Raw genomic sequence first — 15602 nt, forward strand, 5'->3', positions numbered from 1 at the left:
CTACATTAAACAAGGCTCTATTGTGACATTCTTGTAGATTTAATGCATTTGTGTGAATGTTACATCAAAAATCATTGGCGGTCTATATAATGTTCTTTCTTGCAAGAGTACTTGTCTTGGTGCCCACTGGGATTGAATCGTATAATCTGGCTGCAAGTGTAACCTGATGCCCCATTTCACTCCTGTGACAATGTGCTGTGACTGTTGATTTATTAGGACAGGAAAAGCTTTGAATAGGATGCCCAGTTTGACTGCCCATTTGGCATCCACCTAAAATATCAACTGAAGAAATGAGGTGCCTCCTGCAGCAGATATTCTTCTGGCAGGTTGTGCTGCTGTGTTCCACAGTCTGGGACTGAACCACAGTGAGACGTTTGGTTGACAGTCTCATCTTCCATTCTGGAGCAGATGCTATACCATTTTTGCTCTGTCTTCAAAGCAGATTGATGTCAGGAATCTCTGTTGGGTTGGTGTCAAAGGCTTAGATGTCTATGGTATTGTACATCGTTGATGCAATTCTTCCTGTTTGCAAAGTGGATTGAGAACAGTTCAATGAATATTAACTACTTTTTCCCAGAATGGTTGACATGGTTAACACTGTTTTCATTGGGGATTCTTCAAGTCTTTGTCCTGTGGCAGACACTGTTGCTTGTGTTTTTTTGTGTTTCCAAGAGCATAGTGGTATTGCAGAGAATGGCAGATAGGTGATTGTGGAATATCATAGTGATTGAGTCAATTGGAGTGGACTGGAGTGTCACTGATAGCATACTCATGACATAGCCTCAGGACTAGGAAGCAAGGCAGCATTCAACAGCAGATTAGTCAAGGGTCTGTATTGTAGGCTGTCATTGGGCTTTGGTCCCCTATAACATCACAGCAAGTTTTCAAACCAGACTCACCTTTTGACTGGTGTTGGTAGGTGAGAACGTCAGCACTGCAACCTGTTTCATTTTCACATAACTATTCAGGTTGGTAAGCTAAACCATCATGTTAAGAAACAGAATGGAAATTTGGCAATAAGTGAATTATTATCACAGTTCCATGAGTATTTGGAGGTAAAGTAGAGAAAAAGGCAATGACAAACCATAGACTGGTGTAGCGTAGTTTTAGGACTGTTTGTATTCAAGAGATAGAGCATCATTCATGTAGGGTTGGTTGGTGGAAGCAGCACAGATTGGAATAGCTGCTATCATAACAAAAGAAATTGCCATTACTTAAATGTCAGGATTGTTTTTTTAGCAGAGGGTTGGAGATTATTGAAAATTGCCACCATGATGCTGCCCTCTTTTGAAAGGACTGACTTGAGGTATGGTTCCACAGGCAATCGTGCCCATCCAATATTCTCTTTACTATCTGTTTATTCTAAAACTCTTTCTTACCCACCGGTGGGAGTGATCAGGAGGATTAACCTTGTTTCATGAGACCATTTGAAATACTAGCTGTGATCAGCCAGTTTTAACAAGGATGGCAGATGGAATCTGGGAATTTCCTGTATGAATAACTTGGTATTATTATGCCAATCCAAGCTATTTATTGTCAGCTCTGCTTCACAAAAGCTAGACTGATTTAAAATCACGTGTTTGCCAGAATCTTGCACCACCTTCTGCAGTTCTCAAACTGTTAGAAACACAGTTTCCAAGGTTAGAAGTAGAAAGGGCTGTGCATGGTGTAATATATTGTCGGATTTATGCACATCTGTATCTAACTTCACAGTATCAAGAATTAAAACTCTTATTCACTATTTAGCACAGCAAAGTACCAGACTTTTTACAACAAGTTGCAAATTTCAGGTTTCCACTTCCAAGGACTAATTGTGCTATAATTCTTTACCCAGTCAATTTCTAAGGTTTGTGTGCCAAATATTATATCATAGAACATCTACAGTGTATTTATTGGGTCTCCACTTCTATTCTGTGGCTTCTGTTCAGTGTTAAACTTTACTTCTGTCATTCTCATCGTATATCAGAAAACAAAATATAACTGGCATTATTTTGGGTCATTTCCCTCACCTTTCTGTAAGATGTGCCAGATTGAGTGTTGAATGATAAACAGTACTGTTACACTGCAACTTCATTGTGAACTGAGTGCAGTAATAGTGCTGCGAAAGGATTGTGTTCTCTGTGTTGTCTAGAAACGGTCTTTTAATTGACTTTTCCCTCTTCTTTCTCAAAAAACAGGAATGGTTTAAAGCATCTGTAAATGTGTTATTGAGTATTTTCCAGACTATCTGCTTCTAGGGATTAATCCACTTTGTATTTTATATTTCTTTGATCTTTTATCCCTTTGTCACTTGAGCATAATTTGTTTTTATTTCTCCATTTGATTTTATTTTTATGTGTGCACCTTTATTGAACTACTTTTTCCTCTACCATCAATTGATAAACATCTTCAGAATTGAAAAGTGAATTGATTTATTGCTTGCTTCTGTGGCAGCAGTTGTAACCTGACTGTGAGTTTGGGCAGTAGATCTGAAAGCTGTGCTACAGGATTGAAGCACATATGGGTATGCGCCCTTGATTGTCAATTCTGCTGTGCAAGGCTTGGAGCAGAGGCAAGAGAGAGGAGGTCACTTCATGCTACTCTCATTGCTCTGTTGCAGTGCTCCTCCTTTTGGACCAGATTGACAGCGACAGCGTTAAAGGTGATAAATTATTTTGTTTCCAAAAAAATTGGAGAAGAGTGCAAGTGTAAGAGCCAGAACGGAAAGACGTCCAAACAAGTGTGGATTAATCCCTAGATTTAAAGGTGTGCAAATAAACTAATGACACTAATGCTTCGGTGACTGGTTTCAGAGAAGCGTAACGTTAATACAAAATACAGCAACAATCCCATATGGAAGCACAGAAAGAGTCATAAAGGTACACACTGCAACATTCAGGTCAATCCTTAAATTCTGCATGAATTATCCTTTACATAAAACCCTTAGTTGAACAAGTCCTTGGTCATTCATTTTGTCACAATGATTATTTGTTTTTTTTCCTCCTGGCGGTATGTAAAGGGAATAAAGAAAGCTATTCAGGGCATGGTATTGTTCACCTGTGTGGTAGTGTTTATTTTACATTTTACCTGGAGTCTTGGTTTCTCTCTTGCTTCCTTTTGACAGCACTCTTCCCTGTACTGTCCCCTTCCTTTTATATTATAATTTGCTGTTAGTCTACTGAACTAAGCTTTGCTATCCCATCCGTTGGTCTGCTGGATGGATGATGGGAAAACCAAGTGGACATTGATTCTGAACCTGTCTAAAGGTGCACTGAGAAGTTGAAGGTAGCCACCAAGGATTAACAGCACCGACAGGGAAAAAGGGCCTTTTTGAATAATCAGCTGACTCCATTTAAACTGACCATGCCATTTTTACTTCACATTAGGAAAACTGGCAGGTATTGCTGGTGAAGTTTAGCGTCGTTTTCGCTGAGGTTAGTAAGAAGGTGGTGGTGACAGCAAACAACAAAAGTTGTTATGTTTAGAAAGTGAGTGCTTTCTTTCCACCAAGTCTCCTGTACAAATGTGTGAGGAATATTACTGAGGAGAAGGTTTTTAGAACAGTCAGGCGTCCAATAGTTGCTACTAACAATGTTGTTGAAAAAGAAACATGTATGAAGTTGTTCATTACTTGAACATTGAATCATTTTGTGTACAGTTGTATTCCTTCTCAATCTTCTTCCACCTTCTCAGGCTCCTGCATTCCATCCAGCAAAAAGTAAGGGATGAGGGTCTTTGGTGTAGAGAGACTGGAGCAGCTAAAACTGTTCTCCTTTGAGCAGAGAAGTTTCAGGGAAGGTCAAAGAGATATGATGAGAGGTTTTGAAAGAGTAAATTTGGAGAAATTATTTTCACTGACACGTAGGGTCGGTGAACAGAGAGCACCGATTTAGGCCAACTAACAAAAGAAACATAGAAAATTTGGATTATTTTTATTCAACAGAGCAAATTTTGGCAGTGTGGGATACACGACCTGAAAGGGTGATGCCAACAGATCTGGTAGTAACTTTCACAAGAAAAGTGGACATAGACAATATAGTTGAAATCAAGTGAATAATAGCTTTGGAGATAGAACAAGAGATTAATTTTCGGAGGAATCAGCAAAGATAAGTTGAGCTGAATGGCCATGTCAGATTCTGTGATGCCTGCTGATCTGCCATGACTTAAGCATTGTGCTTCACTTAGTGGATTGGTCACATTCAAGCCAACTCTTGCTGTTTGTTATAGCGGTTGATTTATATGCCACAACCCATAGCAGGAAATCAATGCTGATACTGGCCCACAAATGCCACCAAAACTCAGTGTAATTGACTACTCAGAGTATGAGTGTAGATTATAAATGGTCACTGTCCTGCTCTTCCCACACTGTTGGGATCCAAAACCTGAAATTGCCAGAAGTCCTGATGGCCATTTTTTTGTTCTGCTTTTGTCCTCCATGGTGTGGGAGAGGTAAATAATGATTTTAAAAAATGGTACAGCCCCTTGTGACCCTGTCAGATCTCCCAAAGTGCTTTCCATTGAGTTTGAAACTTCGGTCATTTCCCCATTATTGCTTTTTTCAAACATTTATCGACATGTTTATTGAAAGAGACGAATGCTTCTGACAGTACATGCTCATTGAGCTGACAAACCCAAGTGCGCACTGAAATTGTCAAGTAGACTCCGCAGTTGAAAACTGACAATGACAAATTTAAACTAATGTGACAGGGGGATGGGAACCAAATGAGGAGGTTAGTGGGCAATAAGGAGGTAGTAACTAAAGTCTATAAGGAACCCCAGATAATGAGGTCAGTGTGACAAATGGGAAGAATAGGCAGAGAGCAGATGATGAATGCAGAGGGACAGGTGGTGTGAGGTGCATTTGTTTTAATGTGAGAAGTGTAATAGGTAAGGCAGATGACCTCATGGCTTGGATTAGTACCTGGGAATGTGATGTTATTGCTATTACTGAGATTTAGTTGAGGGAAGGGCAAGATTGACAGCTAAATGTCCCAAGATATAGATACCTCAGGCAGGATGGAGAGGTAGGTAGAAGGGGTGAAGGAGTTGCATTACTGGTGAAAAAGGATATCACAGCTCCCCTGAAGAAGGGCACTGTGGAGGACTCCAGCAGAGAGGCAATATAGGCAGAGCTCAGAGATAGGAAGGCTGCGGTAACAATGTTGGGGCTGTACTATATGCCTTCCAACAGCAAGCATGAGATAGAGATAACAATATGTAGGCAGACTGTGGAAAGATGCAGGAGCAACAGGGTGGTGGTTATGGGAGATTTTAATTTTCCCAATATTGACTGGGATTCACTTGGCGTTCAGGGTTCAGATGGAGCAAAATTTGTAAGGAGCATCCAGGAGGATTTTCTACAGAAATATGTAAATAGTCCAACTCGGGAAGGGGCCATATTGGACCTGGTGTTGGGGAATAAGCCTGGCCAGGTGGTTGAAGTTTAAGGAGGGGCTTACTTTCGGAATAGTGATCACAGTTCTGTAAGTTTTACAGTACTGATGGATAAAGACGAGAGTGGTCCTAAAGGAAGAGCGCTAAATTGGGGAAGGGCCAACTCAAGCAAAATTCAGCAGGAGCTTGGAAATGTGGATTGGGAACAGCTGTTTGAGGGTAAATCCATTTTGATTTGGGGGAGGTTTTTAAAGAGATGTTGATTAGAGTGCAGGACAGACATGTCCCTGTGAAAATGAGGGATAGAAAGAACAAGATTAGGGAATGTGGATGACAGGTGAAATTGTGAGACAAGCAAAGAGGAAAAAGGAAGCATACATAAGGTCTAGGTGACAGAAAACAGAGGAAGCTTTGGAAGAATATCAGGAAAGTAGGACCAATCTGAAATGAGGAATTAAGGGTGCTAAAAGGGTCATGAAGTATCTTGAGCAAACAGGGTTAAGGAAAATCCCAAAGCCTTTTATTCGTACGTACGGAGCAAGAGGGTAGCTAGAGAAAGGGTTGGTCCAATCAAGGACAAAGGAGGTAAGTTAAATGAGGAGTCAGAGAAAATGAGTGAGCTTCTTAATGAGTACTTTGCGTTGGTATTCACTGAGGAGGGGAACATGATGGATGTTGAGATTAGGGATAGGTGTTTGATTACTCTAGGTCAAGTTGGCACAAGGAGGAGGGAAGTATTGGGTATTCTAAAAGGCATTAGGGTGGTCAAGTCCCCATGTCTGGATGGGATCTATCCCAGGTTACTGAGGAAAGCGAGAGATGAAACAGCTGGGGCCTTAACAGATATCTTTGAAGCATCCTTGAGCACGTGTGAGGTCCCGGAGGACTGGAGAATTCCTAATGTTGTCCCCTTGTTTATGAAGGATAGCAAGGATAATCCAGGTAATTATAGATTGGTGAGCCTGATGCCACTGGTGGGGAAGCTGCTGGAGGAGATACTGAGGGATAGGATCTATTTATATTTGGAAGAAAACGGGCTTATTAGTGATAGGCAACATGGTTTTGTGCAGGGAAGGCCACGTCTTACCAACTTGATTGAATTCTTTGAGAAATTGACAAAGTTGATTGATGAGGGAAGGGCTGTGGATGCCATATACATGGACTTCAGCAAGTTGTTTGATAAGGTTCCCCATGGTAGGCGGATGGAGAAAGTGAAGTCGCATGGGGTCCAGGGGGTACTAGCTCGATGGGTAGAGAACTGGCTGGGTCACAGGAGACAGAGTTGTAGTGGAAGGGAGTATCTCAAAATGGAGAACTGTGACCAGTAGTTTTCCACAGGGATCTGGGTTGCGACCACTGTTGTTTGAGATATACGTAAATGATCTGGAGGAAGGTATAGATGGTCTGATTAGCAAGTTTTCAGATGACACTAAGATTGGTGGAGTAGCAGATCGTGAAGGGGACTGTCGGAGAATGCAGCAGAATATAGATAAATTGGAGAGTTGGGCGGAGAAATGGCAGGTGGAGTTCAATTCAGGCAAATGTGAGGTGATGCATTTTGAAAGATCCAATTCAAGAGCGAACTATACGATAAATGGAAAAGCCCTGGGGAAAATTGATACACAGAGATCTGGGTGTTCAGGCCCATTGTACCTTTAAGGTGGCAATGCATGTTGATAAATTGGTCAAGAAGGCATACAGCATGCTTTCCTTCATCGGACAGGGTATTGAGTACAAGAGTTGGCAGGACATGTTAGATAGTTGTATCGGACTTTCATTCAACCACATTTGGAATACTGTGTACAGTTCTGGTCGCCACATTACCAAAAGGGTGTGGATGCTTTGGAGAGGGTGCAGAGGAGGTTCACTAGGATGTTGCCTCGTATGGAGGGTGCTAGCTCTAAAGAGAGGTTGAGTAGATTAGCATTATTTACAATACAAAGACGGAGGTTGAGGGGGGACCTGATTGAGGTCTACCAAATCATGAGGGATATAGACGGGGTGGATAGCAATAAGCTTTTTCCCACAGTGGGGGACTTAGTTACTAGGGGGTCACAATTTCTAGGTGAGAGGGGAAAAGTTTGAGAGATATGCACGGAAAGTTCTTTACACAGAGGGTGGTGGGTGCCTGGAATGCATTGCCAGCGAAGTTGGTAGAGGTGGGCACAGTAGTGTCATTTAAATGTATCTAGACAGATGCATGAATGGGCAGGGAGCAGAGGGATACAGATCCTTGGAAAATAAGCAGCAGGTTGAGATGGAGGATCCAGATTGGCACAGGCTTGGAGGGCTGAAGGGCCTGTTCCTGTGCTGTAATTTCCATTGTCTTTGTTCTCTGACAACTCATTCATTGCATTCCAATCAACTGCTGATGGCTCCAAGGCATGTATTACACAAGCAAAACACTGTTTTTTCCAATAACTTAAATTCCAAGCAAATAGAAAGCAAGGCAGGAATTTGCTAAAATAACAACATGCAAAGTCTTCAGTTTACCAAAAGTTTGACAAAAGGTGGGTTCTAAAGACTTTGAACTTAAAACAAGACACAGAGAGGTTAAGTTGGACTCTGTAGCATAAGTAATGATGGATGATGGGACCATCACCAAATGTGGGACAAAAAAATGCAAATATTTAGATCTGAAGTCACAGGGATACTTCCCTTGCTGGAAGAAATCATGTCAATAAGGAGGGACAAAGACACCATGAAGTTTGAACAGAAGTATGCGAATTTTAACTTGGAAACATTGGAGGAGTGACAGCCAATCTGATCCAATCAAGGCAGCAGTGTCATATCAGTGGAACTTGCTGCAAGATGGAATATAGCAGCAGAGCTTTAGATGAGGTGAAATGAATAAAACACACAGAACAAACAAGTGAGGAGAGCCGAGGAGTTGAGTAAAATGAAGCTGGCAGTGAAGGTGAAAGTAGTATGGGCGTGGATTTTAAGCTGACATGTTGGAGCATTGGAAGGAATCAGCAATGGAGAGATGATTTAACATTAGAAATTCATCTGAGCGTTGAATAAGTGAGCAAGGTTGCAAGCAATTAGGACAGTGGTCAGAGAAATGAATGGAACTGTAAGTGAGGGGATGGGCTTTTAAAAAAAAATGTTTTAAGGAGCTGTATCTCATGCAGCACTGAATGTTGGAGAAGCAGTGTAGAGTGGGATGTTGTCAGCATATACTGTTGAAAATGAGCACTTGTCTTCAGAAGATGTGACAAACAAATCTGAGGCCCAAGATGAGATCAGGGTACTATAACCTCAATAGGAGAATAGTAAAATTAAGTACATGGGAAGTATGAGCAGCAGACTCTACTGACATCCAGACAGAACCTAAATGTCACCATCTGTGGAAAAAAAACTAAAAAAAATGTCAAATTCTTGGAGGCACAACATGAAGGGACGACATAGTGAGATTATTCAACAGCACAGTTGTGATTTTCTAAAACAGTTTATTTAACATTGATCACAACACAGATGTGAGACAAAGAAGAAACATGTTCTGATCATCTCAATAAGTTACAACAACAACCTCTCAACTCTCACTTCAAGAATGTAACTGAAGTCCAGGCCAATTGATTTGTTAATCTAATGGACTGATAATTTTCCATCTTAGAAAATGTTGAGTTGAGATGACTTGTCACAAATAGAGACTCCCTTCTCAGTGTTTTGCTTGTGTAATACATGCCTTGGAGCCATCAGTAGTTGATTGGAATGCAATGAATGAGTTGTCAGAGAACAAAGACAATGGAAATTACAGCACAGGAACAGGCCCTTCAGCCCTCCAAGCCTGTGCCAATCTGGATCCTCCATCTCAACCTGCTGCTTATTTTCCCAAGGATCTGTATCCCTCTGCTCCCTGCCCATTCATGCATCCGTCCAGATACATTTAAATGACACTACTGTGCCCACCCGTACCAAATCATCTCTCCATTGCTGATTCCTTCCAATGCTCCAACATGTCAGCTTAAAATCCACGCCCATCCACAGCAGTTTAACTAATGTTGAGTGGTAATGAACAACACAGTCATTGTTCCCATTTCATTCCCTCTGGCATTGAGGTTCTTTGTTTATCCAGGCAGAGGTTAAATACTGAAGCTTTGGATTTCCACAGTAATATTCAGAAGCCAAGCCACACCAGGCTCCTTGCTTGCATTTGCTATAGTTATGAAGAGCATTCTTCAGGGAAGGAAATTCACTGACACAATCAGGTGGACAATGTCACAATGAAGGAAGATCGAGAATATAGGGAAGGTGTGTGGGGAGTATTTCTTTCTTGAATATGCTTAAACAAATTATAGTCCACATGAACAGTGGTTTTCCATGTAGGTTTGCAATGATTGCGATAGGGCACAAAGGGAAGAGAAGCTGCAGCAATAATGTAGATTTTGAAAGTTCAAAGCATAAGCTACTCATAGTTTGGAATTTGACTTGATAACATGTATGCACAAGATTAGAATTGTGACTAGAATGTGTAGCTGTAGTGAATTTTTCTTTCCATGTTAATGGACCAAAAGGGGGATGAGGAACTTGAGTATTGCGGATAGATTGGAGAGGTTACAACTGTTCTCCTTGGAGAAAGGAATGTGCACAGGAAAGTTGGTCAAGGTATTCAACATCTTGAGGGATCTGCACATAACAGATGGGGAGAAGTTGCTGTCATTGAAAGTAAGTTTGGGAAAGCGAGGGCACAGATTTCAGGTAATTGGCAAAAGGAATGCAAGTTGAGACGGCTTCTGATGGTGAAAACTCTAGCGAAATTCTACAGAGAGTGGTTGGGGTTTAATGGAGGCATTCAGAAGGGAGTTATATTATGCACAGAGAGGAAGAATGTGCAGGATTACGGATCAGGTTTTGGGGTGGAGAGTTGACACAAGGTCAATTGTTCCTTCAAAGCACCAAACAGGGACAAGATGTACCAAATGCCCTCCTTCTGTGCTGCAATAATTTTATATAAAACAGTCCTATTCAGAGAGACTGTGCCACATGGAGTTGTCACATCTCCACACCTAAATTTGAACAGTAGTGAATTGAACTTCTGTGAAGGAATGAAGAACATACTTGGATTTGTGAAAATTACACGATTGTTCATTAACTCATGCATTATAAGAACTGTGAGCTTGAATGTTTGAAAGAGATTTTAAAATCCAGTATTATATTAGATAAATATTAATTTCCATTATTCATTTCAAAAAACAGGCAGAATTCTTCAGATCTCTAACGTCTTTGTATGAAGTTGTGCTGACTGAGTGAACAGATTCACTTTGCTCACAGGCAGCACTCCTGCTTCAAAGGCAGGCTCTTGACCACAGTTTCCCATCATCCCTTCAAGCAATGTCACGTTTAAAGATATATTTTAGCTGGTTTTATTGTTACAAGCACAATTAAGAATATTGGATTGTCCGCAGGAAATTCAACATTCTTTTTAACACAGTCCTTGTGGACAGTATTTCAGAGCTGTTAGCAGTCATTATTAATGACAACCAACATGTTATGGCAGGGTTATTGCTGTAGACCTATTGAGCTCCTCGCCAGAATATGCCTTGGAAATCCTTACCGTCCAGATTAATTTTGTCCAAACTTGTTTGGACAAGTACTTTCAACTAAAACAGCTTTTGTAGGGGCAACCACGAATTAAATAAGGTCCAAGCATGAGTTAGAAACCTGTCAGAATAATCAGATTGCCCACTGATGATTGTTGATTTAAGATGTTAGGAGAGTGACATTTGTGTTCAAGAACTACAAGAAATAGCAGCATTGGGTTCAAGAGATATCTCACCTTAGACATGCATTTTTATATAATATGTAAAAGGAAATTATTACTATTACAAAATACTTAAACATGATGCAAGCACTGACACTACTTGACTAACTTAACCAAAGCTATGTCCTTTTGATACAAGCAATTGTTGAGGATAGTTGATCCAGTTTCCCACTCTGAGCTTCTGATTGTACTCTGTAGACTTTTGAGCAGATGAGTCTTCTGTACAACCATCCACTTCAAGGCTCTTGTTGCCTACCCTGGTCACCATTAGGTACAAAACGCAACTGCCATTCTTGGAGCAGCTTTTAACAGTTAAACACTCCAAGATGCTTGTCATGAGGCAGGATTTGACACTGAACCATAGAAAGACATAATGGAGCATATGACCAAAAGCTGAGTATAATGGAGGCCATTCCAGCACTTTTGGGTTTGGTGGGTGAAGAAATGGTCCCACCTTTAGAATATTGAGAATCATAATTGCTTGAGTGGCTAAGGTGTAAGAGTGCAGAAGCCTTTCTGGCAGGGTGTGCAAGACTGAGGAATTGGTTCCAGAAATCAGGAGAGGCAAGGCTATGGAATGAGAATGAGAACTTTAATATTTGGCCGTTAGTTAGCGAGTGAAGCATTGCAGGTTGCCGAGCACAGAGGCAATGGCTGGGTGGGAATTAATGGGAGCCGCGACACCAGCAATGGTTTGAATTGAGTTTCAGCTTAGAGAAAGTAGAACTGGGCCCGCCAACCAGACACAATAAATGAGCCAAATCTGAAGGTTACAGGTGTAGATGAGGGATTCAGCAGCAGCTGAAGATGGAGTGGAGTCCACTGATATTACAGAAGTGGAACTGAGTGCTGTAACTGTTACAGAATACTTGGTACCAGAAGTTCAGCTCGTCGTGAAATATGGGAAGACTCCCAACAGTCTGGGTCAGCTTCAGATGGTGTCCAGGGAGAGCAATGAAGTCTGAGCTCAGGATGAGAGTTTGTTGTGGCCTTAGATATTCGTTTTGACCTTTGCAATGTTTGATTTGAGCAACTTCTGCTCCACTGGTGCTGACTGTTGGATAAGCATTATGGCAAGCCATAGGCAGTGAAGACTCGAGAAGAAAGGTGGCAGGTTGTTGCTGGGCAGCTTTAAAGTTGAACTTTTGGATAACACTATTCAGAGGCAGCATGGAACCCAGATATCATGCCATGTGGTAGCAAGAATGGGAAGACAAAGTATTGTTGGTGTTTCTCCAGTTCAGACTGAATAGAAAGCAAAGACACTTTGTGAGTGCAGTCCTGCTCAAGTGAAGCATGTGGAGAGTAGCTGGAGGAAGTTGGCATTGTCAGCTATCTGAAGATAGTAAGCAGGTTGAGAAATTTGAGGAGATTTTGTTTCCCGTAGTCACTTAGGCTGTCAGTTTTTACTCATCAGTAAGATGCAAACCCAAACTGAAGATAAAATGAAGCTTTATTTCCTATGTCACGTCTTCCTCCTTCACTTGTTGTACATAGTTCCCGCACTGAGGAGACAGCAGCACTTTGAGATTTAAGGGTACACTTGAGTAACCTGAGGTAGGTTTCTTCTCCGTTCCTTCATTTGACTGAGTGTCTCTCAGAGTGCAGAATCTTTCTCTCAAATGCCCAGCTGAGGTTTGGATAAGCAGAATTAGGCACACAGACTTGTGAAAGCATTGCTGTCTCCACAGACAATCCTGTTCTGTTGATATTTTTGTAGGTTTCCCATTGTGACAGAATTGCTGATGTGCAACAATATCCCAGGAAAGGTAAAGGAGATTTCCTTTTACTTGGCCAAATTTCACCTTTCCCAATACCTTTGAATATGTTCTGCCCTTCCCTTTTTAGGCTTCCTCCTAACCATGCATCCTGTGAGGAGCGAAGGAGAGAAAGACCTGCATGAAAGGCTGTCACAGTGTGTATTTCATATGGGGGCTGCTCAGAGTGATGGGCCCTCCTGTTTTCCTTTTCATGCCAGAGTGGGATGTAAGGTCATTGCTCTAACTGACGCCCTGATAGCAAAACTGTGAACCAAATCGTGGAGTTTCAGCATTCTTTACTTTGTGACAAGGGTCATTTCAAAATTAGTTTTAATTTGTGAAAACTTGCTCTGCCATTTTCTTTTTTTCTTCCTCAGTTTGAATATGGCTTCACAACATGCCACCTGCACATGAGGGTCAGTCGGGTAGGGGAACCAGTCCTCAGCAACTGCCATTGAAGTGTGCACAAGTGTCCCAGGTACCAAATCTGAGATTGGGAATTTAGTGTGGAGTATTGAAGCTGCTATCAAATTCCTTTCCAAGACATTGTCTGTTGGTACCTCAGAATCAATCCTGAAGTTATGTGGGCTCTTCCCTCTCACAAAGGGAACAGTTCCTACTCAGGTCATCTTTTGATAATGGAATTTTACCTCAGTTTGTCTCAAAAGATTCAATTCTCAGTAGAGCACATTTAGTGAACCTAACTGTTCACTGATTTAGATTATGCTATGAAGTTGCAATGCTGAGTTTGCAGGCTGACTTGTTTGGAAGGGCATTGAAAGAGGAGAACATGCGCAAAAAACTCAGCTGGCCAAGCAGAAATCCTAGAGAACACAGGCCACTGAATTATGCTCCTTCGCGGCTCTCTGTCTTCTTTTGAAGCAAATGCAGCATAGAATGCTGTACCGAAGTCACATCAGTCACACCTTAAGTCACACCACCCGATCTTGAAAGTCGTCATCTTCAGAAATAGAAGGTAACTATGAACTAGTTCAGTGTGACCACAGTTTCAAAAAAATTAAAACCTAATAATACTTGGGTGTGATCACATTAGAAACCAACTGGATTGTTTTGAAATGAAACTTGGAGGCATAATGTTTGGAGTTCAGGACAAATTGCTTTTTTCTTGTTGAGAGCTGATTGTGACTGCCAAACTCTGGTCAATCAGTGATGAATCACTGTTTCTGAACTGGAAACTTGGTCAGCTTTTTTGGGATGGTAGAGAATTGAATTGTAGCCCATGCAACTTAATCACACCATGTCCATTGCCAATCAAATATAGAACAGCCAATGGTAGATAAGTCACTGACTCTGGACCTTTACTTGTTACTTAGGGTGAAGAAAAAGAATCGTGTCAATATTAAAAACCGTCAGTCCTTTTTGGTGATAAAATATCACCTTCAAAGCCAGCCTGTGTGCAAAGAAACATGAGAGAAATTACTTGAGTCCAAGTGTTAACAGCTTTGAAATACTAAAATTCAGTCCATTCCAAATGACTGGAAGGTCACGAAGGCTTTTAAACTCTTGCTTCTCTTGTTATCCCTTTATTTGAACTGCAAATGGGTAGAATGTTCAAAGACCACATTTGTGAAATCTGAAGTACTGTCACTGGATGCAAAAGAGAAAATGATGGTTTCTGTTCTCCAATACTGCCACATTGGTTTGCCTCAGCTTGCCAACAAAATTGATGCAGGAAGGTACTTTGTGTGCTTAAGAAATAACACAGTGTGTTTTTTGTTGAAATTTTGTTTCCATGAAAATGAACAGTTTTGTGGTTCAGCCTGGCTCTCAGGAGGTTGGGCACACATAGCCTGAACTCTGCCAAAGACTTCACTGTCCCTGTTTCAATTGGGAGAGCTTTGCCACTTTGCCTTACAGGTACCACATTGTGTTCCATGAGGTGGTGGTGGAAGGCAGCCCGAAGTCAGACAAGAGAACAAATGAGCTTTCTTTTCTGTTTTCTTCAGCTGGTTTGGTGAAAAATTAGCTTGTTACTGTTGGAAGGGTCTCTGAGGCACCAGTCGCCCTCCCTGGCAAGCAGGGTAGGATTCCACCAAAGTGGCAAATATCAAACTGGAAGTAGGAGAAGAGATAAGAAAATGGGCAAAATTAAGAGGAAATAAAATAAATTGAAAAAGAATTGTCCCCTGTTCGGAACTTAAGTTGTTTGAGTTTGTTTGGGGTTGGGGGTGGTAATGGGGAAGAGAGTTTACAAACGACCATTAGTGATGTCTGACATAAAATGCATGATTGATAACAGCTCAACCACTGTCATAGTTTATACCGAAGTGTATGCATGTTCACAGTTCTACCTTTGAGCATTCTACCTTGTGTCTTATATGAGCCCTTTCACCAGCACAGGCACCCCATGGATGGCTCCTGCACAGAACGATCTCAGGTTTAAAATTCACAAGATAAGGATTCTGTGCCTATGGTGCAAATGGATTTGCCTTGAATTTGGCATTCTGCCCGTGAAACATTGCACAGAGTATTAATTTGAATTGAAATGTGAACAAAAAGAACACGACTTTAAAATAAATCCTTCCAACAAGTTATCTTTTGTAAGAGATTGACTGAATCTGCTGGGCTGATGAAAGGGTGGTCAGAGCTTAGTTCCATTCTGTGATTAATTGTAATTTATGCTACAAAGCTGCAGCATCCCTTTTTTTGTTAATCCTGAACCATTTAGAGAACAACTTACTAAA

At 41.2% G+C, this 15602-nt stretch overlaps 1 protein-coding gene across 40 annotated transcripts in view; it reads left to right on the forward strand.

The window, feature by feature from the left end:
* The window catches only part of LOC125448018 (calcium/calmodulin-dependent protein kinase type II subunit beta), a 246823-nt gene that overhangs the window by 179607 nt on the left and 51614 nt on the right, over positions 1-15602 (forward strand). For 10 of the 40 annotated variants that reach the window (XM_048522902.2, XM_048522904.2, XM_048522903.2 and 7 more), the window contains one exon: positions 2793-2858. The exons of the other annotated variants lie outside the window; for them this stretch is intronic. In XM_048522902.2, coding sequence (XP_048378859.2) covers positions 2793-2858 — 66 coding nt within the window. The remainder of the gene's footprint in view (positions 1-2792; positions 2859-15602) is intronic. 40 annotated transcript variants of the gene reach the window in all.

The sequence above is a fragment of the Stegostoma tigrinum genome, chromosome 40 (assembly GCF_030684315.1).
Source record: "Stegostoma tigrinum isolate sSteTig4 chromosome 40, sSteTig4.hap1, whole genome shotgun sequence".
In the NCBI taxonomy this organism is placed as follows: Eukaryota; Metazoa; Chordata; class Chondrichthyes; order Orectolobiformes; family Stegostomatidae; genus Stegostoma; species Stegostoma tigrinum.